Source organism: Patella vulgata, chromosome 4 (genome assembly GCF_932274485.2).
Source record: "Patella vulgata chromosome 4, xgPatVulg1.2, whole genome shotgun sequence".
Lineage (NCBI taxonomy): Eukaryota > Metazoa > Mollusca > Gastropoda > Patellidae > Patella > Patella vulgata.
The window spans coordinates 58,691,218-58,716,654 of NC_065882.2; the positions used below are offsets into that span (position 1 = coordinate 58,691,218).

At 33.9% G+C, this 25,437-nt stretch overlaps 1 protein-coding gene across 1 annotated transcript; it reads left to right on the plus strand.

Moving 5' to 3' along the window:
• The first annotated feature begins 765 nt into the window (after window positions 1–765).
• Window positions 766–15,482, plus strand: LOC130012449 (uncharacterized). The gene is made up of 23 exons (XM_056100423.1): window positions 766–899; window positions 1,816–2,034; window positions 2,368–2,601; window positions 2,875–3,651; window positions 4,057–4,197; window positions 4,776–4,878; window positions 5,562–5,620; window positions 6,219–6,376; window positions 6,634–6,721; window positions 6,962–7,038; window positions 7,383–7,422; window positions 8,122–8,219; window positions 8,804–8,926; window positions 10,045–10,196; window positions 10,798–10,933; window positions 11,088–11,234; window positions 11,499–11,598; window positions 11,984–12,054; window positions 12,316–12,450; window positions 12,682–12,807; window positions 13,557–13,705; window positions 13,937–14,072; window positions 14,278–15,482. The coding sequence occupies exons 1-18, from the start codon at window positions 839–841 to the stop codon at window positions 11,986–11,988; spliced, it is 2,718 nt and encodes a 905-aa protein (XP_055956398.1). The 5' UTR covers window positions 766–838; the 3' UTR covers window positions 11,989–12,054; window positions 12,316–12,450; window positions 12,682–12,807; window positions 13,557–13,705; window positions 13,937–14,072; window positions 14,278–15,482.
• Window positions 15,483–25,437: the final 9,955 nt, after the last annotated feature.

A 25,437-nucleotide genomic window follows, 5' to 3' on the forward strand; every position in this document is an offset into this window, starting at 1 on the left:
AAAGTAATGAAGATTCGTCATTGTGTAGTGAACTCGGGTTGATGCACCCGATCCAATATTATTACCACCTCAAGAGGGTAATAATAACGAAATAAATTGGCCTATAAGGAGGTAAACATCTACCCGTTTTTTACCATTCGGTAAATTTATTACCTCCGTCATGGGAACATAAAGGCCAACACGTGGCTTTTGTTATAAAGTCAGTTTACAAGACCCTAACCCTACTGAAACCTGGGGCATTTAAATCCTGGGACAGTCGAGATAACTCCACAAAAAGAAAAAAAATATTTCAAGATATTATGTATAACCGAGCCTAAAACATATGCATCATACCATAAAGTGGACCTTTTTATCCAGATGATGGAGGTCATAAATTTACCGAACGATAAAAACGGGTTGCCGTTTACCTCCTTATTGGCCGATTTATTTGCATATTATTATCCACTACTAGATGTATAATCGAGTAAAACTAAACAAAAATAGTGCCTTCCTGTGATCGAACCCCATTTTTGGTCAGATAATTTTATTTTTTAACACGGGTGTAATACACATATTATCTTAATTTTAAGCAAAACAACCGAATTTATCATATGGAATACATACAGATAGAAAACCAACAGATTATTACTTGCTTTCCGGAACAAGCTACTTTGTTAATTAACTGCCTGGTCCCCATATACATAGTTGGATGCCTAGTGTACAATATACATAGTGCTTGTATAACAATATCACCGTTAGTATAATATATTTAGTTCTATTCTTTCTTCCTGGTTTACGATTTGTGGGAATTGTTTCATAAAATCTGGTTTACTTGAGACCTAGGGTTGATTGTGATAGAATGGATTCGCAAACGCTGCTGATCACTTTCTATTTATTGAACCAAGCTTTCTGCATAACTGGTAAGTTAAATATATATTAATAAGTAATTATTTGATTATATTATAGTCAGTGTAATATCATCCTTTGTTTTAATATATTATACCCTTGCTCCTACACATCTACATTGTTTATATCAGGTTATCCTAAATACTTGTATTAAATGTATCCCTGTAACGTGTTTCCAAGAATTTCTAAGATTTAGGTATATGAACATATATATATACATATATATATAATATATAAGTATATATATATAAATCAGAGTAAATTTTATTTACGTACATATGCCATCGGGGATTTACAATTCGTATTTTCAACGTGTACGACTTTGGATGATATTGAGTTAGAGACTTAGCTACTTTAAATATACAGTATGTAAGAGCTAAATATGCCCATTGCAGGTTTTTTTTCTGGCTTCAAGTGTTTCCTAAATTATTATTTAAACATTTATTAATATGACTGATCCATAATCCACTCTTTAGATCATCGGATGGCTGCATGAGATTGGCGCGTCGTTTAATCAGTGATACTACAGTTAAAATGGACGTCACTCAATATTAGGATTGACAATCAAGACTGTGTTTATTATCATGACAATAATACTAAACAATCGGCTATTTCTTGTCAAAACCTCAAACACTCGTAACTGCGCTTAGGGTGCAGTAATTTGAATGAAATCTTCAATGTATTCATTTACCTAAATCTGACATATTGCATCTTTAATTACAGTATGTATAGCTCTCAGCATCTCTTTTGTAAGTGTATTCGATGTTATGCATTAATATTGTTAGATACAAATGGTATCAATATTGGCATTTTTTTTTAAAATGGAAAACGGCGATACAACTTAATTTTAGTATTGTATCTTTTTTTAAAAAAAACCAAGCCCAGGGGGACTTTAAACCCCATTTCATTTCATTTCACGTTATATTACAGTTTTTAGGAATGTGGCTATAAACAAACCAACTGAACAAAGTTCTTCATCACAAGCAAAAGGTGCTGGAGACTCACCTCATGCTGTAGATAATAATACTGATAGTTATTTTAACGGTAATTCCTGTACTCATACTGAAAAGGGTGCCATTGAATGGTGGTGTGTTGATCTAAAACATGTCTATATTATTAACAACATTAAATTATATAACAGAAATATATGTAAGTAGAATGACTATAATTTAATGTATGGTGGTGTATTGATCTACAATATATATTTTTAACAATATTAATATAATTATACATAGTTTTGTGAATAATTTATAAATATAATTAAGTTCAAAATGTATAGCTAGTAATATGCGTGTAATATAATGACTTACTACAATGAGTGAGAATATGAACCATTATCAATTCTTCAAGGGTATTAAGTTTATAATTTGTTTCACGGCTTTTCACACCTGGATATGGACATGTACAAACAGAATTAAAGTAAAATCGGACAGAATCATGTTTTATTGTAAATTGTTCAATCTATGTATTATTTCTTTTTAGTACAAGGAAGACTTCGGGGATTTACAATGAAGTTAAGTAATACAGGTCAATGTAGAGGAACAGGATTGGAATCAGCTAGATCATGTTATACAGATACTTCACAACAAAACCACACAGTTTATAACATAGCAGGATGTAACCAAACATCATCAACATCTTTATCTGGTAGATTTGTTTTTATTCAAAATAAACCAAATCAAGCTCTTACACTGTGTGAAGTACAAGTATTTAAAGGTAAATTAAACTGATATGATTATTTAAACGTGATAACAAAATATGGATTAAAAAGACTTGAGCACGGAACACGTGAAAACGAGTTACGATTAGAATGCCAATAAAATAATATATGAATGTATCACAGAATCTTAAGCCAATGTTAAAATACACATGCACGGTATTTAAACCTACTGAAAATTTCCATAAAACAAAACAGTATGCTTACCGATGAAGGTATCATTGTCGTTCCATTCACATTTAACATCACATAGCTAATCTCTTTATCAACAGGTGGTTGTCCAGATGGTAATTATGGTGAAGACTGTGAGAAAAAATGTAATATTAACTGTAAAGATGGATTGTGTAATTCAACAACTGGTAATTGTAATACATGTAAATCGGGTTTTACTGGAGATAAATGTGAGACTTGTCAACAAGGTAAATATGGTGACAACTGTCAACAGAACTGTAGTACTGGTTGTTTAAATAATAACTGTTCTAAATCAAACGGAACTTGTGGATCAAAATGTTCCAGTAATTGCTCTGCAGTGTGTGATAAATCTAGCGGTATGTGTCGTCAGTGTAAACCTAATACAGTAGGTCCATATTGTAATTCAACATGTGGTAGTGGATGTCAACCAATCACAGGTAATATAACATGTGATAGAAATGGTAGATGTACCAGTTGTATTATGGGAAGATATGGTGATAGATGTGATAAGAATTGTACTATTACATGTAATGGTGGATGTGATAGATATAATGGTACATGTATTGATGGATGTATTAAAGGTAAAAGTGGAGAATATTGTGATAAAAACTGTAATTATAATTGTATTCATTGTAAACAAGATGATGATAACTCCTGTACTGAATGTAAAGATGGAAGATGGGGAACATCGTGTAATGAAATTTGTAGTTTTACCTGTAAGCCACGGAATATTGCATCGTCGACCTCTTGCAATGCCACATCCAGTGAACAGTGCACAAAACCATCATGTGATCAGATGACCGGAAATTGTTCCCTTGGATGCATTGCTGGAAAGAAGGGAAACTATTGTTCTGAAAGTAAATATAATAAAATTATAGAATTTATTGTGAATTATAATTATAAGTATTATGTTTAAATGCCAGCAAAGCATCCGATTAAAAAACCCATTCCAATAATACATTACGTCATTATGTGAATATTTGTGACTGTCGTTTGTCTTGTCTGTTTGTTTGTCTGTTCAGGGTTGGCGGCTACACTAGGGCTGGCCAGAGGCTGAAATTTGGTATATATGGGTACCTCGGACCAGGGCGTAACATAAGCTAGATAGCGTGCAGCACCTGTTCATCCGCTAGTATTATATATTTTAAGATTGTATTGTATTATGGTGATAATTCTACAAACGTCCAATTATAAAACCCCATTCCAAAGTAATACATTACGTCATTTATGTTGTAAATGATTTATATTTTGTATATGTTTAGATTGTAGTGCTGGATATTATGGAGATAATTGTGCTAACGCCTGTGGACGATGTGCTAGAGGTACACCATGTAATACAACAAGTGGCAGTTGTGAACATGTTGGTTGTGAGGATGGATTTATAGGTCTAATGTGCAGTGAAGGTATTTTGTATTTATTTATATGTATTTATACTCGTCCCGTCAACAATAGCCCAGTAGATGCAAAAATGTAGGATGTTAAAACTTATTTCAGTAGGCTGAAGAACTGTTTCTAGTATGTATCAAATGAAATCGGTGCTAATAAGTATACGTGAATACCAGAGACGCTAGTCTCAACAAGAATTAGTATAATCAAAGCTAATAAACATGCCACTCCACTATCAACGCATCAACGTTTTGTTTCCATTGTTATATCCGTGTCCCCAGATTAAGGTTCTCGCAGGGCTGCATGCAGGGCTGCAGATTAACTGATGGACCCCGCTGAGGCTTATTTTAACGGTGACGTCATCAGCATTAATTTGACTCGGACATTCGCCAAATTGTAACACTGGTGATCGACATCTATGTGTCTGGATACTGAGCAAAGAATAGACTCGGCTGCTTCTGCTTTATCGAAAGAACATCTTTACATTACCATGTTAACTTCCCTTGAAATATTTTGACTAGGTTTCTTTTTCTAGTCAACATTTAAAAAAAATGTAAGATAAATATCTTGACAAAATAATTATGTTCTTTTAAAGCTACCCCCAAACCCGATGGGGCACATCCTGCTGTAGCTATTCTTGCTATTCTTGCCGTGGTTGGTGTGGTTGGTGTGGTTAGTTTCATTGGTGTGAAAATAAGGTAAGCAGACAGTCTGATTAAAACACAGATCTTATTTCGTTTCATTTTTTATAGTTCAGCATTTTGTTTAACTTGTCGTTACGGCCATCGAAAGTATGAAAAACGAAACGAATCAGATTGGTAAAAAGATAACAAATGTAACTCACATTCTCCTTTAAAACGTGTATGTAAAATATACCAAATCGATGAAACAACAAACATGGAAGTAAAAGTAAAAGTGTTAAGTATTTTATCAAAACAAGTGCCTTTGTCATCACCTGTTGTGTTCAATACAATACAAATACAATAATACAATATACCATACACAAATATACCGTATCATTAAATACGTTACGATCTCTTGAATATTATATTTCGTATTACCATACTTGCTGTTTGAGAAATTAATAGTATTACTGTTTCGTGTTATACAAATATTAACGATACATCACTTATCTTTTTCATCAAAGAAACATGAGTTCAAATCTTATCACAAGGTCGACTGATTTGTATTTTAAAGGAACCTTAAAACTGTGATTGGCACATCATATTGAAAATCTTGCGTTGTTGGGTAACTCTGGAATTTTAAGATTTTTTAAGTAAAGGGGAATTTTGATAACCATACCTTGAAAATGTATCCCCAGTGTTGAAGAAATCACGACTCGTTTAGCTTTTGTATAACTTTAATTTTCGATATTTTTCAGAGAAAGGTACATGAAGGACAATCAACAGCCCACTGTAACAGACAGTGAAAATGAAACTGGTAAAGCTATTGAATGAATATTTATTTTTAATTCATTTGAAGACGTTTTCATTTAACCTATTTAGTGTGTTTGAAAAAGTTGAATTATAAACAAATATAACATGGGTTCCTAAAAAGAATAATCGCACCCTCTGCCATTAGCTTGTATTCTTTACTTTATATGTGTGTGTAGTTGTTTTGAGGCACCCGGTCCGGTTAATACCGACCAAGGGTTTCAACCACCAATTTCGACACTGTTTTAAATTGCACATAACTTTGAACATCGATAACGACTGCTCCATTTCTTCTTCAAAAAAAAAAAAGAAGGGCAAGTTTACGAGCAAAAGACAAAATAATAAATCAGATGTATTCCAATTCTTTAAATAGAACATGTAATTGGTGTAAGTGTTTACTGAGTTAAACTATAAGATAAAGTTATGAGACGATATATTATTATATTTCATTATCTTAAGATTGAATTAATATTGACGCAATATTAAAGTGATATTGACGCAATATTGATATTGACGCAATATTGAAACTGTTAATAAATTGTTAATGTATTACCTAATTCTGGTGTGTATGAAATTATAAAACAAACAATAATTTATCTTTAAAGAAGAAGTTAGTGAAGGCGGTAATGAAGTAGTAATGTATTCTAACTTACCTAATTCTGGTGTATATGAAAATCTACCATCTACCCGCATTGAATTGAAAGATTTGTGGGAAATAATTCAAAGAAAGAAAACGGCAAAAACTTTCAAACCAGAATATGAGGTACATAATATATATGTTCATATTTTAACAAAACATTTAGACTTCTATAAAGCAATGTCTTGCAAACCATTTGAATACTAAATAATGATGTGTGGCTGAATTTGTTGGGGTTTTTTGTATCTGTTATCTTATCATAACATAGACTCCATCTCTTATATGAAAATGGCAAGAAATTGTAAAATTTGTGTTTATCACCGACCCCATGTTCAGTTCAAACCATTTTCAGTTGACTGTGAATTTGGTGAGGTTTTTTTCAGAATCTACCAAAAGGCCTATGTTCGCCTCATGATGTTTGTCTGAATAAAATAAATCGACCTAAGAATAGATACAAGGATATATGTGCATGTAAGTTATTTTTTTTTTTTTTTTTTTTTTTTTGTTAGCTGAACAAAATGAATTAAGCGTATTCTCATTATTAGGTGTGACACCATTGGAAGCTTGTGGAGCTTGGGTTCTAAACGTACCAGCAAACTGAAATGTAAACTGCAATAAAACACAAACTGTTTCAATTCTTGGAACTAATATTTTAAAATTCTAAAAATCTGATAAATACGTTCTTATGTGATTTTTTTTTATTGCGCACAGTTGATCATACCAGAGTTAAATTGGAGATTGAAAACAATGATCCCACTTCAGATTATGTCAATGCCTGTTATATCACTGTAAGTAAATTATTTTGTTTGTTTTACGCCAGATTTATAACCCCATCGGTCTTCGGGTCAGTTTTCAAAATATCAATGGTCTAAATCCTGAACGTGATGTTTGCAACAATTTTGTACAATGTGAATAGGTATAATTTCTCAAAATCTACCCTAGTCAAATCGAGTAATTGACCCATAGTTTCAACTCTTTGATATAACACTAGAATTGGGTAAACAACAACAGCATTGAGTCAAGTACATAAACCGTGATAGCATTATATCGTCCATAAAAATTAAGTACATTCATGTATTAATTGATTAATTAACTTAAGTGTATTATTTCACATGCCGTTTATTTCTTGCAGGGTTATGGTAATGTCAAAAATAAATATATAGCTTCACAAGGTAAAAATAATTTTATGTTATTTAAGTAATATATTTATTTACAAAGGTATATTTACAAAGCTAAGTGAATGCCTTGATGGAGTTCGATGATGAACATGGTAAGCAGAGATAAGCAATCGATTGGTTGATGCTCTGGGGCATGATAACTTTGGTTTTAATTAGGTGAGAGTGATAAAACTTCGAGTATAGATTCATTATATCATTACCTTGACTAAGTTCGATAATGAGAATTTTCGTTAAGCAATTTGATTGGTCAAGACTTTGGAACATAACAACTCTGCTTTTAATTGAGGTAGAATGTTTAAACTTGACGTAGATGTTCATTAGGTTCATTGATTAACATTTTGAGCTAAAGCTAAGCAGAGCTAAGAAATTTCATTGGTCGATGCTTTGGGACAAGATGACTTTGATTCTATCTGATAGAGAGTGATGACACTTAGTGTATAATTGATAATCAGTTTGATTTCTTGATACTTTTGAAAAAAAAAAATAAATGTACGATTGATTAATATGTGTCATCTATTTATTTGGGAATTTCGGCGGGGGACATCAGCCTCACTGTTGGCTTGTTTTAATCAGTTTATGGGAGTGGGAAGCCTATTCTGTGGCTTTAAATCATTTGTTTTGTTAAAATAAAAACAGGAGTTTTCGTTGCTAAAGATTAACAATTTGTTGTACCTTTAATAAAATTGATCACAGGTCCAAACGATGTTAATATTAACGAATTTATGCGGTTGATATGGGATGTGAAAACAGGAAAAATTGTAATGGTTACCAATTCACAAGAACTCGGTGTTGTATGTACTGTTTTATTTTGGTAGCCTTTTAGATTGTAACTTTGGAATGTTTCAACTGTAAATATTGGTAAATTTCAAATGACAGTGCATTTGTGCAATGGACATTTCAACTTTACATTTCAACTTTACATTTCATCTCTACCTACAGCTCAATACCATTTATATCCACATCTAAATATCTTATTTATATCCACATCTAAATACTTTATATCTTTTCGCATCTAAATACCTTATATCTATTTGCATCTAAATATCTTTTATCTATTCGCGTATAAATATCTATATCTAGCCGGATCTAAATACCTATTTCTATTCGCATCTTATTTCTAGCCGGATCTAATATCTTATTTCTAGCCGCATCTAAATGCCTGATTAATTAAATCACATCTCATTATCTCATTCCACTAACATCGCAATATCTCATTTCTACTCACGTACCAATATCTCATTTTTACTCAAGTTTCCATTATCGCATGTCAAATATGATATAAAAAATAAGTTAACTGGCCATATATACTCAGGTAGATTTTGCCAGATAATATCCCCGTCTCCTAGATACAAGGCAATTTTTCATTATTTGGCAGGTAAAGTGTTTGGAATACTGGCCGATGAATGGAAAAACTAAATCGTTCAAGAAAATCTCTGTGAAAGTTTTAGCGGAAGATATCTTTGCACACTTCACAATAAGAACGTTAGAAATAACTAAAGTAAGTAATACTTGCAATATTTCATGTGCAGTTTTTAAGTAATAAAGTGCACGCAAAGAAAGATTGGAATTAGTTCGAACGGTCAGTAAGATACCAGTTAAATCAGCACTCACAGCAAAATGAAAAAAAAACCATATCAAAATGTCTTACAATGTATTTGAAGCTGACTCAATAGTTCTAAACACCGATTATATCCATTTACATGAACCCCATACTATATTAAAAAGTTTGTATTTAGAAGTATTCACCTTTGCATAATTACCACACCCTTAATTAATGTCCCCCATGCTACTACACTGCAAATAGTTTGGTGATACATCAAATTGGATGAATTTTACACAGTAGAACTCGAAATAGGTCAGCTTCGTACAAGGAGCGACATTCTAAATGAAGAAATTGGTATGTATTGACTGCTAGTTGTGTACCTATATTTTCTCCAGATCTTTTCAACAGTACTCGTTCATCGAGTCGCTTCGTTACAAGTTGCGCCCGAAAGCATTCTGGTACGCGATCTAGGTGCCAATTTTAAAATGTTCATTTTGTCTTAAATATTGGATATCAGAAGCCCACCTTTTCACGGAAAGATAACAACATCAATGTTGATTTAAACTGACCAATAAGTCGTATTTGCAATGCCGAAGACTGTCAATGGTATTGAATTTGAGACTTGCCTTCTTTAAATCTGTTCGGTGGAATGTAATAATATTATCAACTGGCGGATGACCCGGCGCTGCACGGGTTGAAAGTAGTATAACCAGAAGCGGTAGTCCACTTCGGCCCGGGCTATCCCTATACACCAAATTCAACCTCCCTTGGGACAATCCAAGTGTAGTCGCCAGTCCTGAACAGACAGGCAGACAGACAGACAGTCCAATATTAGTATCGATAGGAAGTCAGACAATAAGAATACTTAAGATAATGACAATGTATTCTTTAATTTATTATAACCACATTAAATGCAGTGATATCAAATAATTAAATCGAATTTCAAGACATATTATATGACTTGTCGCAATTTAATCTACGTTGACAAATACCAACGCAAATTGTTACTATTAAGTTTATACCACAAAGAATATATTGTCCTTTGTTATCAAGACATTTACAATTTTTAACAGGAGGGGTGGGAACCAAGGACCATTATACAATACCATTATACATCCTGGCCTGATAAAGGTGTTCCTGCTGATGCAGCATCATTGGTAGAATTCAGAAACAAGGTGAACAAATCACCAACTCCACATCCTGGACCAATGATCGTACACTGTAGGTTAGTGATGAATTTATTTTATATTACTTTTGGTCTATCCTATAAGAATGACAAAATGATATATGCTAATTTTACTTCATAAAATTTTTAACGCAATTTGATTATGCTAAAATCAGATGTTACTTCAGACAAAGTCTTCGGTCAATAGCTTCATTTGTAAGCAATATTAATTAAATCTTCCTGTCCATAAGAATATGTATAATGCATTGGACGTTTTAATTGTAATAAACAACAACCACTTGAATAATTCATGTGGTATTCTTAGCTTGCATGTGGGAAAACAAAACATAATTAATATGACATTGAAACCAATCTTCTTTTGGACACAACAGATATCAATCCTGTATGGTCGCTATTCGGAAATTATCCGAATGAGATATTGTGTGCAAAATTAACAGAGAAATACCATAATATCTTACTGTATTACAGAACTGGGAAGATTTTTGCAGTACCGGGATAGGAAGAACAAGTATTGTTCTAGCATTAGGCATATATGATGTGTTTATATGTTACATAGCAGTGCTGCTATAGGAAGGCCAGTTTCCGAATATCGTATGATCGCTTATTGTCTTACCATTTATCGTGTCATATTATATTTCAGTGCTGGTATAGGAAGAACAGGAACATTTTTAGCTTTAGATTATCTTATTGAAGAAGGTAAAGCTGGAGATTCAGTAGATGTTGTTCGGTGTGTATCACGGATGAGAACAGAAAGAGTCAATATGATTCAGACATTGGTAGGTGATTTACTTATTGCCTTTCTTAAAATCCTGTTTCCGTTCTCATGTTAAAAGGGTATTAGTCCGACAGTCCAACCCCATTTTAAGTCATGAAGTGGAAATGGAGTCCATTATGTTACTTTAATTTTAAATCAATGTTAAATTATTGTAGGATCAGTATATATTTTTACACGAGGGAATCTTAGAATGGTATATAGCTGGAAACATAACAACATCTATAGCTGATTACAAGACAATCTACAAAGATCTGCTTAAAATGCAAACATCTGGAAAATGTCTCCTGGAACAAAAATTTGAAGTAAGTGGGAATATTCTGATTCGCGCTATTTGAGAATGGAACTAGGTTAATATAGACTGTAAAATTACCTATACTAGGTGCATAAATAAAATTGTGCTTCCTAAACGACTCGACCCAAATAATACCGTATATGATCTGGACGCTGATACTTATTTGATACATGTGGTAGAAATTCACATATATTAATGCAGTATCATTTAGTAGTCCCTTTTGTATTCGAACTAATGATATTTATATATGTACTGATTTTGTCGGGTATTACAGATGATGAAGAAGGTCAGTCCAGTGCACACGAAGGATGATTGTTATTCAGCTTTGTTAGATGAAAATAAAAATAAAAACAGAAACAGGGCAATATTAGCCAGTAAGTACAGTACACGTAATAAGAAATTTGAGAGCACCAATCATCAATTTACATAGTGCATATAAATATTTTCAATATATTCTCACTGCTGTTGGCTGTGATACATGACAGAAGGCCTAGCATGTAACATAGTCTAGTTGTTAAGATGGGATGGGACACCGCATTTGCATGCGCTCCTGGTAAAATTCCCTCTTAGCTCATGTTTTCACAACCTGGTTGGTGCAGATCATTGCGACATTTAACCCCATTTCATTTCTGGTTGGTAGATATGGCTGGCTAATTTGAATACTATCCTTAGAAGCCCTTACGGCGTGGAAACGGTTGTTGTATTTCTCAAACTAAGCGAATAGCTTAAATGCAGAGGTTTGTTTCTTCTTAAATGTAGGTTAAAGCGTACGACCATTTATATCATCTATTGATAGCGGAACTGATTATATCAACGCTGTGTATATACCTGTAAGTAAATTATACCTCTATACATTAACATATTATATACCTGTATACATCAATATATATAATTGATGTAAATAATTGATACCTATACCTGTAAGCAAATAATACCTTTATACATTAAAAGTTTATATACATGTAAGTAGATGATACATTTATAAATTAACAATTTATATAAATGTAAGTAAATGGTATCTTATGTAAATTAACAATCTAGATTCTAAAATAACATCAGGCGGAAGTCTTATTATTTTTTTTGTTTTACAGAGTTACAGAAAGAAACAAGCGTATATATTAACACAGACACCATTACCAGATACTGTTATAGATTTCTGGAGAATGGTTATACAAACTGAATCTTACATAATCGTAGATCTAGATCATGGTCAAGAAATATCGAGGGTGAATATTGCATTACTACCAAAATTATAAACACGAAAGAAGGTTGATTTAAACCGTTAATCAATTTTAATGCAATGAATGATAGCTGTAAAACTTGTTTAGGCCTGAAGACACGTTCACCAAATGAGTAAAGAGCTTCTGGTTGAAATCCAATAGCGCAAAAATCTCCACCAATGATCATTTTATTATTAGTAGTTCAATACGTGTATATTTATTTCTATATATATTTAGGATATAGGTCAGTATCTTCCGGAAACCAAGCTGATGTGCGGTGATTTTTCTATTACCAAATCTAGTGACACGCAGAATAAAGATGATTATTCAATAGTGGGCTATAAAATCGGAAGTGATATAGACGTAAGTTCAATATGATTTTCGAAATTTAAGAGTCTAGAGCCTATTTATCAAAAAGTTAGATAACCTATCTAAATTCCCTGTTTGATCTGGGGAGACGTTGGTGAAGTGTTTAGATCATTTGGATGACTTCTGTCAACGTAATAAACATCCTTATTTGGTTATGAGAACCATCAACATCCTTTACATATCCGTTAGTTTTAGATCTTTGTCATCATTTGACCAACTTTCACCTTAATGATATTTTGTCATTTCAATAGCTCACGATTTTAAGGCCATCTTTAAAATCCTAAGTGCGTGCTATGTCTTGCAATAACTGCAATGTGGTGAAGGTATTTCCGTGGTGAACTAATACATCTTGATCAATGTACAATAAATGTGATAATGTTTAACGAGAAACATTTTCATGGTTTCCAGTAGTCTGTACACTTACCAAGCATTCTCATTGCCTCTAAAGATTTGAATATAATCTAGAATTTGTACGTTGCCATGCAATTTGCAGGAATGATTTATATTCCTGGAATATCTAGTATTGGTTGTAGTTTTCTAGTTCCTTCTCACCTAGTTTGTATCTATGTATGTTGTATTCGTGTTCTGTTTGTGTTTTGTTCATCTGTTTACCAATATATTTTGTTACTATTTTCCAAACCAGGAGTATTATATTTTTGGTCGCTTCTTGCTCTACACGTTCGTTCTTTGCATATTGTATTGCCGTGTGACTAGTAATCAACCATTGGCACATTTTTTTACAGGTAAATGTAAATCAAACAGTTAAAGTATACGAATGTAAATTCTGGAACGATCAACAACAGACACCAGAATCCTTCATTTCATTGATTAATGTACTTGAACATGTTAAGTCAAGTTACGAAAATAGTAATCCATTGGTTGTTGTTTGTCGGTAAGTAAGGAAACACATTAAAAATTATTACCGATATTAGTATATTATGAGAAAGAATGTTTGAAAATATATTTAAACGGAATGTTTCATACACAAAAGGTTTCATACATTAATATTGGAGTTTAATGATTTGAAAATTTGTTAAATTGTAGGTTTTATACAAAAGGTTTCACAAGAGATTTGACTGTTTATTCTTAAACTGATTTTAAATGTGTATTTGTTGTATATTAGGGATGGTGTTACTAAAGGAGGTATATTTTGTGTATTGACTGCTATATTAGAGAGATTAACAATAGAACAAGATGTCAGTGTATTACAGACAATAGTACAACTTAGAGCTTCCAGACCACAGATTATAACATCTTATGTAAGTTTTATATTATGCATTTTTGCAGCATGCAAAACAGATTTCAGAAAATTTAAGAAACATATTATCATTTTTTGATTAGATGGATAGGTGATTTAATTTATTTTAGTCTGTTGATTAAACAAACCATTACCCGCTAGCAATGCTATTGTGAACCTGATATTATAGAATATTAGAATTTACATTAACTTTTTTTTTATTTCAGGAACAACTCAAATTTTGTTTTGATGCGATCCAACTTTACCTAGAAAATTATACTACTTATGTAAATATATTGTAATTCAGATAATAACTTTAATACTACTGACAACAATTTTAGTCACATCATATAAAAGCTTCTAGACGCCATATTGAAAGGTCGAGTAGAATTGATGACGTCACTAGCGCCTTCTTTGATATTATTGTTTACATTAGGCCTATTGATGTTCCCTGTTGTAATACAGTATTGCGACGTTTTAAAGGCGCTTTTAATACGTTCTTAACCAGAACATAACAGGAAATTAAAATACTGATTTGAATGGAAAACGCCCGTATTTCACACGGGGTCATGCTTGTTATCAAATGTCAGTATGTCTTTGTCTGGGTTATAACCTAATCCTCTCCATTAGAAACGAATTATGGAACTTTGGCTGCACTGGGTCTATCTTCTAGTGCATTTATTATCATGATCTTGGTGTTTCTGAAAATACAATCATTAACAGTCACAATCGCAGTTTTAACTAATGCCCGTTTTCCATGTATGTGTTTTCGCAGCATTCCAGCGAAAAGGTTGGTCTAATTCAAATGTAATGGAGCCGTATCCATGTAACCGGTGAAAACTTGCACGGGAACGCCACTGAAACGCGTACATGTAAATCGGAGCTTAGATCTGCCATCTTATCAAGCGTATTAATTATCGCGCATCAGCGATCCAGAATTATTATATTCATAATATTAATATATTCATAATTTCTTTTATTATTGACCCTTGATATATATTTATTGCGTATTTCAATTATTACATATTTGCATAACTATTATTTGCATATTTATTATTGGCATGTTTATTATTTGCGCGTTATTTTAATGTTTACCGTTTTCATTGCATATTTTCTCTATATTGTATTATCATTTTTACCTCTTGAGACATTAAAGACAGCATGACTGTGTTAAAGGACAATATTGGTGTCAGTCATTATCACATATGTGATAGAGGCGTTAAATGATGATTTCAAAAAACGGAAGTGACGAACTCAAAAGGAAAACACGAGATATCCGTCTATATAAATGACTGAAGTGACGAGTGATAACTGATACACGGGCGAATTTCTGCTCACTAAAAATTCCTTCAAAGTCCAAACGTTTTTGTATGAGACTGTGGGGGGATATCTGACAATTTAAAAAAAAATAATTGACTGTCACTAGATAAGAGAAAACGAGAAAAATAGAAAAATTCCGTTCATTACTATGTTTTTATTAAATATAGAAGTAATAAAAACAAGGGAATGTACGGACTATTTCTATTTTTCTCGTTTTTCCTTTAGTGACATTCGATTCTTTTTTTAAATTATCATATATCCTCTCACAGCCTGACATGACAACTTTTGGTCTTCGAAGGAATTATTAGTGAGCAGAAATTCGGCCGTGTATCTGTTATCACTCAGGGGGGTTGGATGGCCGAATGGTTAGCACGTGCGCTGTACCATAAGGCCTGTCATTGAGTCAACTGGCATGGTTTCAAATCCCCGGTTGTACGTGACAAGGAGTAAGGTCGCCTGCCCAACCTCATGTGTTTTCTCCTTGGTCCTCCGGTTTCATCCCACTGCTAAAGACCCCTACGCGCAAGTGAATTATTGAAATTAAATTAAACCATGTGTTAGTCCCGAAATGACCAGTTTGTGTCGCGTGTTTTCCTTTTGCGTTCGTCACTTCGGTTTTTTTGAAAACGCATCTATCGTAGCAATGATCTGTGTATTAAAATTATATTTTTTGAACGTGTTTAACCAGTTCTATCTCATATATGATTATGACTGACACTAATATGGTCCTTTAACAACCGTATTTTTATTATTTAGATAAGAGATTCTAATATGTTTAATCATTTTGCTCAGCTATATAGTACGCTGTATTTTATATTCATAGTTTTATTCAGCTAACTATTGCGCTCATTCAATGTTTTAGACATTTCAAATATATTTTGTTTTAAAAATAATTTATAAACTAGATATTCGTAAATAGCACTATAAGGTATAATTGATACAATAGACCTATGTTAATTATCATCAATAATTATACCGTTGTACCAAGTATTAAAGATCGTTCACGTTCGATAAAATAATCTTTCATGTTCATATCGAATGTGAGGAACAAATAACTTTCAGATCTCTCGAAATATGGTTACATCATAACCTCCATTTTATATAATGAGAACGCATCTCAAGCTTTTTAATTATCGCGCATCAGCGATAAATATTCATATTAATATATTCAAAATTATTTTTTATCATTTGCACATGTTGTTATGTATTTTGTGTATTTGCATGTTTACTATTTTCATAATTATTTATTTACTATATTTTATATGATCATTATTACCTCTTGAGACAATAAAGACACTATGTCTTAACAATCGTATTCTGATTATTTAGGTAAACATTGTGAGAACAAGTGATAAATGACCCAAGGCCACGTTCTCAATATAATGGGTATCTAGTAAGCTGTCGCGGTAACTAACAGGTTTCATAAATCTGTGTATAGAAGGAAAAGCGATGGATAAATGAAATGCAATGGGGTTTAACGTCCTACTTTTCTGCGCAAACCGGTCTACTAATGAAGACGGTCATACGTCTGCAATGAAGGACATTTTGTCCGGACAACAATTGAATTCCATCTGCCAAAGGTTCTTTTGCGTGCATACCAACGTATACACGGGACTTTTGCATACCATCCAATCAACTAGACACTGTTCCTAGCGCCCTCCGACCTGTGCCACTGATTGAGGGTCGATTTAATGTTTGCGGGCTAGATCAGAAGATTCCATGTCCAACAATCTTCTCATTATTGAGGATTATCACCTGCAGCCATATAACCATGTCACACATACGTCGGCCTCGCTTACACCAGTGTCGCTTAAAGTTTGCATGTAATTATAATTACGAACATTACCAAATAATCAAATATTCGACTATCTTTTCACGGACGTTTATTCATGTTGGGGAATCGCCAGAAAGACAAAATTGGTATGTCCATCGATTGAGGAAACTTGTCCAAATTGAATTCATACTGTCAGCCCTCTCTATAGAGTGTACTTTCTTTCTATACTTTGAATGATAACGGAATATAGGTTAGGCATTCCGGAATAAATCTCGAGCTTGCCTTAAAATCAGTGTTAACACCAAATTTTTTTTGATAATTTCGGCAAAAAATGAAAGTATATACAGTTGTTTTGTGGGGATTTTTTTGTCTTTTTTTTCTTTTGGTGCGGGGTGGTGGGATAAAGTGAAAAACATACTTCAATAATGATAAGGATAATAATGATAACAATTATAATAGTAAATATTTCGATAATATTTAAACCAATAAGAAAGAATTTGGAACGATAGGCAATTTTCAAGAAATTATAAATGACTATGATTACTCATGTCGATAGCAGCCACTCTAACCTAATCTGAGCCACGTTGATATCTCTAAAATTTGAATTGTGATAAGGATATGTGTAGAATAAATATATCTCATTTGATAATGGGTTTTCCGGCGTGTATCTAAATATAGCCTCTTATCGAAATTGAGGAAACTACGACACTGGTTACAGCATCCTGGTTTATACATCCTGAAAAGTTTTGACACCAATCTGATTAAAATTAAATCAGCCAAATGGCACCCGAAACCAGGGAGTACACAACTCGCATACTGATTTTAAAATTTCTATTGGTCTTAAAAATTGGATATTAATTTATTAACTTCAACACTGATTGAAATATACCAATATTGAATTTTTTAATCGTGTTTAAATCATGGGCAGTATTGAGTTAGAGGTTTAGCTCCTGTAAATTTCGAAGCCTGCGTTGGCCAAGAAAGTTCATCGGATTGTCCGGCGTGATCCCTTCTTGTCAGTGGTGCAGAACAGAGAATCTGGCAAAGAACAGCGTATATAGTCGGGTCACAACTGACAGATCCTTGACCATTGCTCGGGGAACAAAATTTGACGACGGTTTCTGATAGAGGGAACCCTTCTTATGAAATCTACAGACTAACCCCAGGAGAGCCTGAAATCCAAGATGGCCACCAAAAATGGTCTGAACTTGACCTTGCCAAGATCGTTGGCGAAATGGCACGTGTAATATATCATTTTATAGGTTTTGTTGGTCACCCAACTCATTTTGGAAGTTTCCAATTCATTTCACAAACAGGTGATACAATATGAAATGAAATGAAATGGAGTGTGCTATGAGGGAAATTTTGCCTGGACAGCGGCACTACGGCCTACTCTTATATCGAATTCCAACTGCCAAGGGATATTTTACGTGCACGCCAATGTATACACGGGACCTCGGTTTTTCGTCCCATCCGAACGACTAGACAGCTTTCCTTGTCAGCCCCTCCATCCTGCATCACTGACAAGGGAGAACCACGCCGGGAAATCTGGATGAACTTTCTCGGCCAATGCAGGGATCGAACACCCGACCTCCAGGCTAACGAGCTAGCGTCTTACCCACTTAGCCACGTGATCCCCTGATACAATATGACTGCCAAATTCAAATTGACTCGAAAAGTATTCTTTCAATACCAATAACAACACGTGTGATATGTCGTTTCTGGGGTAGTGGGGGCGAGAAACACGAACATGCCATTTCCAAGTTGATATAATTAATTTTAAATGAGATAGCATACAAAAATGAAGTATTTTCGCGACTGTAGACCTACACGTGTAAAAATAAAAAACATAAAATGTTCCAGACATCAACGAATCTTATCCTGCATAAATTTCAGCTATCATTATACATTATAATACTATATAATTATAATTATGTATTCCGTAGTATGACTCTCAAATCTCAGAAAACATGTGCAATGTGTCTGAGTATTTTGAGTCATCTGTCGGACTTGCGCACTCAGATTGAGAAGTATCAGGTGTGTATTATATAAATAAACACTTTTTATTCACTACATTCCTGCCATTCCAAAGAGGCGATGATGAATTCTGGAGCCTGTAATGCAGCATAATGTAAGGTTGATAGGTAGCTCTTTTGACCCTTTGCATAAATCTACCGTGATCTAATGGCATACGCGTGGTACACGCTACAAATTGTATGCTTCCAAATCACTGAATGTTTTGGGGGGGGGGGGGGGTTTGGCTAATAATAGTGAGCGCATAGGAATTGGAGCATTCGTAGTCTCAAGTCCCAACACAAGTCCCAATACATTTAAGGGTCGAATAGAAAATATTTTATACTAAATCTACTACTTTTTCATAATGGCTGAATGGATGTTTCTAAAATGTGGTAGGGTTCACCCTAAGATGATAAAGATAAGAGTTTGTTTGAAAGTAATTGGAGAATTTTGATAAATATTATTGGCATGAATGTTACTTATCGAATGCAATTGCTCGATCCCATAATTTTGGTGAAACAACACCATGATAAAGCAGATTTCAACTTCTCCAAACCCTTTAATGGGTTTATACTAAATTTGATAGGCACGTTGATTGAGTGACGCTTGTCCCGGACAATTTGAGGAATTTGTAATGAAATATTAATAAGTCATAATGTTCCGTTAAAAGCTGCTATTAAAAAGTCATAATGCTCCGATAAAAGCTGCTATTAAAAAGTTATAATGTTCCGTTAAAAGTTGCTCCTGCATAATCCTAACGAGAGGTTCTTACGAAAGCCCAGAAGGCTCATTCCAAATTCCAAATTCCAAATGCGAAATTCATGTCTTACCAATCAAATGAATCAAATAGCAAATTGGCAGCCCCCATCAATTAAACAAATTAGAATTTAAATAAATTGTAATTTTACACAACTAATTACAGTAATTAGTGCTAGTTTAACTAGCTGATGCCTGGGCCGGATAAACACCCGTTCCAAATTATTAGGGTGGGGGGGTGGGGGGTGGATGGCCAAATGGTTAGCACGCGCGCGCTGTATCATACGGTCTGTCATTGAATCAACTGGCAGAGTTTCAAATCCCCGGTTGTACGTGACAAGGAGTAGGGTCGCCCGTCCAGCCTCGTGGGTTTTCTCTGGTTTCCTTCCACTGCCAAAGACCCCTATGCGCAAGCGAATTATTGAAATAAAATTAAAAAACATATGTTAGTCCCGAAATGACCTAGTTTGTGTCGAGTAGACTTTAAACACCATGTCTCTCTCTCTCTCTCTCTCTCTCTCTCTCTCTCTCTCTCCAAGTTATTAGATTTGAAATTGCAAATTCCAAATGCGAAATTGCAAATTCCAAATTCGACATAATCACGTGACATTACAATCATCATCGTCCGGGCAGTCAACAAGAGTTGCGGCATATTTTTACTTTTTGCGGTAATGAAACATTTATAATACACTAAAATCTGATTAAGAGTAACAACTAGTTAAGTAATTATCAGAAAATCATTAGAATTTGGTTGATTTTTATAAAGTTTTGCCCCATGCTAACGTTTAGTATACGAAACATTTAATATCATGGATTTAGCTGTTCAAGTTATCAAAATTCAATGAAAATCAATATATTATACTTGTTCGTCTCATGACCTTAAACTCTGCAGTATCAATCTGAAGTCAAGCGGATGATAACATTAACCTCTAGAGCGTCACAAGATTTTTCAAAGTGATTAAGGGCCATAACTTTAGCAGTAATCATCGGAAATCGTTGAAAATCAATAGACTTTTTTCTTTCACGACCTTAAACACTGTGTATAAATCTAAAGTCAATCGGATATTCACTTTAGCCTCCAGAGCGTCCACAAGATTTTTTGAAGTGATCAAGGGCCATAACTCTGGCAGTAATAATCGGAAATGGCTGAAAATCAATAGGTTTCGTCGTCTCACGACCTTAAATATTGTGTATAAATTTAAAGTCAATCGGATATTTACTTTGGCCTTTAGAACGTCCACAAGATTTTTTAAGGGATCAAGGGCCATAACTCTGGCAGTAATAATCGGAAATAGCTGAAAATCAATAGGATTCTTCGTCTCACGACCTTAAATACTGTGTATAAATTTAAAGTCAATCGGATATTTACTTTGGCCTCAAGAGCGTCCACGATATTTTTTGAAGTGATCAAGGGCCATAACTCTGGCAGTAATAATCGGAAATCCCTGAAAATCAATAGGCTTCTTCGTCTCATGACACTGTGTATAAATTTATAGTCGATCGGATATTAACTTTAGCCGGACAGACGGGCGGACGGACGGGGCGACGACAATATACGACCACATTATAAGATCGCATTTGGAATTTGGAATTTGAAATTTGAAATTTCGCATTTGGAATTTGGAATTTGGAATTTGGAATTTCGCATTTGGAATTTGGAATGAGTCTTCTGGTCTTTTGTATAGATAAACTAGCACCAATTAGTTGTGTAAAATTACAATTTATTTAAATTCTAATTTGTTTAATTGAGGGGAGGTGCCAATTTTCTATTTTATTGGTAAAATATGAATTTGGAATTTCGCATTTGGAATTTCGAATTTGGAATGAGCCTTCTGGGCCTTCGTAGGTTCTGGATTTAACTGCGGTCCATCACGAGTTTTAGGAGAATCGAGAAGTCCACAATGTCTATATGTCCCTTCAGGGTGCCAATGTCGGCGGCGTGCAGAGGTTTGAAGATGCCGGGATCATTGTTTGCCCCGACCGCTAATCCAATACTCAAAGTATATGACCTACACTGCTGAGAAATTTGAGAAAAGAAACCTTTTCATAAAATTATGTAAAATCAGATGAAATAAACCTTTTGCAACACAATGTAACAGCGATAATTTCATATTTCACTCTTTCGTGGGATTCTCCATGAAATAGATGCCTGGTGCATGAACGGGTCAGGATAAGCACCCCTCAATCAATACACCAACCAAATTTTATTAAAGGGATAACGGGGGGGGGGGGGTCGAAATTTTGCACATTCAAATCCAAAACACTATGAGGTCGAGCAATTTCATTAGACTAAATCTCAACAACCGCAAGCTAAGTAACATTCATACCACTATTTATCAAAATTCTTCAACTACTTTCAGACTAACTCTTACCTTTATCACTTTAGGTGATCTTTACAGCGTTTCAGAGATATCCATTCAGCCATTCTGAAAAAGACGCAGATTTGGTAATATATAGCTTCTATTTGACTCTTTGAAAAGACTACAAATGCCCCAATTCGGAAGCGGTCACTAATATTTGAAGGAAAAAAAACCTAATCAATAACTTGGAAGCATACGATTTATATTGTGTACCACGCGTTTACCACAAGATCAGGATATAGTTTAAAAAAATGGTCAAAAGTGCTAACTATCAATCCTACATTATGTTGCATTACAGAATACATATCATGACTGGAAAATGTATGATACAAGCCCGATGCCATATGTCTCGGCGTTTAAACAACTTCTCAGTCGATGACTCCCAAAATAACATTACTTCTCAATCTGAGTGCGCAAGTCCGATAGATTACTCAAAATACTCTTGACGTATGTTTTCTGAGATCAACGAGTCATACTGCGGAATACATTATCAAACAGTGCATTATATATAATAGCTGTAATATATGAAGGATAAAATTCATGGACATCTGGAACCATTTTTGGTTGTTATTATTACATGTATGTAGGTCTGTAGTTGTGCAAATGCTTTATTTGTGCTATTTCCATTCAAATTAGTGCTATCAACTTGGAAATAGCGTTTCTCGTCCCCCACAAGACATGAAACGACACATCACACTTGTATGTTACTATTGGTATTGAAAGAAGACTTTTTGCACCAATTCCTGTCGTCATTTTGGATTTTGATAGCCATATTGGATCACCCGTTTGTGAGATGAATCGGAAAGTATGCAAAATGAGTACAGTGACTAATAAAACCTATAAAATGATATGTTATACTGGTCATTTCGCCAACACTGTTTGTCAAGCTCAATTTTGATATTCGGCTCTCCTGGAGTTAGCTAGTAGTTTTCAGAGGTAGCAAACTGCAACTATCTTCACTAGGGTCCCTTCAATCAGAAACCATCGTCAAACTTTGTTCCCCAAGAAATGGTCACGGATCTGAGGGTTGTGACCCGACTTATAGTTGTTCGGATGGGAGGAAAAAACGACGAGGTTACGTGTACATAATGGCGTGCACATAAAAGATCCATTGGCAGTTAGAATTCGATATAAATGTATAAATGTAGGCCGTGGCGCGGTTATCCCGTGTACACTGTATGGCGTATGCCAATCTTCATTAGCCAAATCGGAGCAAAACAGTAGGACGTTAAACCCCATTTTATTTCATTTCCTTTAAAGTTCGGTGGAGGAACAAATAATATTACTATCTTAAACAAGTCCTGAAAATAAATCGCGTTTTATGTATGCACCCGTATATATCATATTTTATCCTGGGTAAGCAATCCATATCAATATATATATAAATTGAATTGTTATTGACCAGGAACGAGTTTTTTTAATACAATGTCGTGCAGATTTGATAGTGTTATCAGTTGTTTATTTAGTGATTAAACGTAATTTAAGTTTTCTTCCTTGTTGATTTGAGAAGGTCGATTGTGATTTTGTCAGAGTAGTTGAGTTTAGGGTACAGGCCCATTTTACATAATGGGGTCTGTGTCGCTTCTATTCATCTGGTGTCTATTGTACCAAGTTTACAACATAAATGGTAAGTTTAATGTACAGTTAGTTACTATGAACATAATTATCTACCTTATAGTCCAGTTGTAGAGTGTTTTATGTTTGGATGCCGGATTTTTCAAGTCCGATTGTCACATATTACATACTGGTCGGTATTGAAAGTGACCTGGTTGTTCGGATGGTACGAAAAACCTGGGCATCTATGTAAAATAGTATAATATGATAGATGCCCAGATTTTCGTACCATCCGAACAAACAGTGCATCGACATCGACGGTGTGTACTATGACAATTATTCGTTAAATTTCATTCCTTTTATTTACATAACAATTCCCTTCCTTGACAGTTGGAATTCGAAACCAAAGTCGTATTGCCACTGTCCAGGTAAAATTTTCCTCATAACATATGCCCATCTTCATTAGAACGGTTGAAGCAAAAATGTAGGACTTTAAACTCCATTTCATTTTATTTGTTTATTTCTCAACAATACCTTTATTTATATATTTGCCTCTCTAACATAAATACGTCATATTATTTTTTTAAAAAATATCTGTTAGAAATATAGGTCAATGATAAAAAGATCGAAGCTTCAATTTTGATAAAGAGATAATATTTGCTACGTATGGTTGGTGGGCCAATGTTGTAGATAAATGTTGCACATGAATTATCGTATGTTAAATTGTTTATCTACAAAACCAAATCTAAAATGTCTAGACCCCTTCTATTTGGGTCAAAGATCCAATTGCCCATTTTATAGGTAGAAGCTTTTTGGCCGAGCAGTTTAACGCTTTATAATTTGTGAATGAAATAGAACGCAGGAAATCTGCTCATGTAGATGTAAGCAGACGATATTCAATATTATTGGAGCAAATCCATGTCAACATAGACACATAAGACAAAATAATCAGATTACTTTTTATTGACTTAAAGTAACGATGAGCCATTACCCACGGCTAAAATACCAACGGCTTAATCAACGCTAATATGTACCCAGCATTAATTATTTAATTAAGAAAACAAAATCAACATACTAAAGCGGCCCATACACGTTGACAAAATTGACCTTGCCCACACACGATCAGTGTTTTAGCGTCAATTTTCATTCTGATCGAAAACTTCAAGATGAAAGCATCTCTGGCCCTAGCATGCACTGCCAATTTAATTGACGAACCGTCAATAAATATCAAAGGAACTTTGATCCGTCAATTAATTGATTCAATTTGACCATTTTGGGACTGATATTCCTATTAGAGACTCATCTTTCACAATATTGTAGCTTGCAAGAGCGCTAAAATGATACATCGAGACGATGTTTACTCCAATAATCGCGTTTTAACACCGTGGGTACTGTATAACAGTTTTATTTACTTGTATTTATAATTAGCAATGAGGAAGGTGCATGTTTCGGCATTTTTTAATATTCGAATATTAAACCTAATGACGAGTAAAGCATATTTTTTAATGCATTTGTTTTTAAATTCACAAACATTTCAAAAATGACACAATGGAGTTTAGCATTGGTTATTCTGATATGCGTGTTTTTAATTTGCATTTGAACTTTTC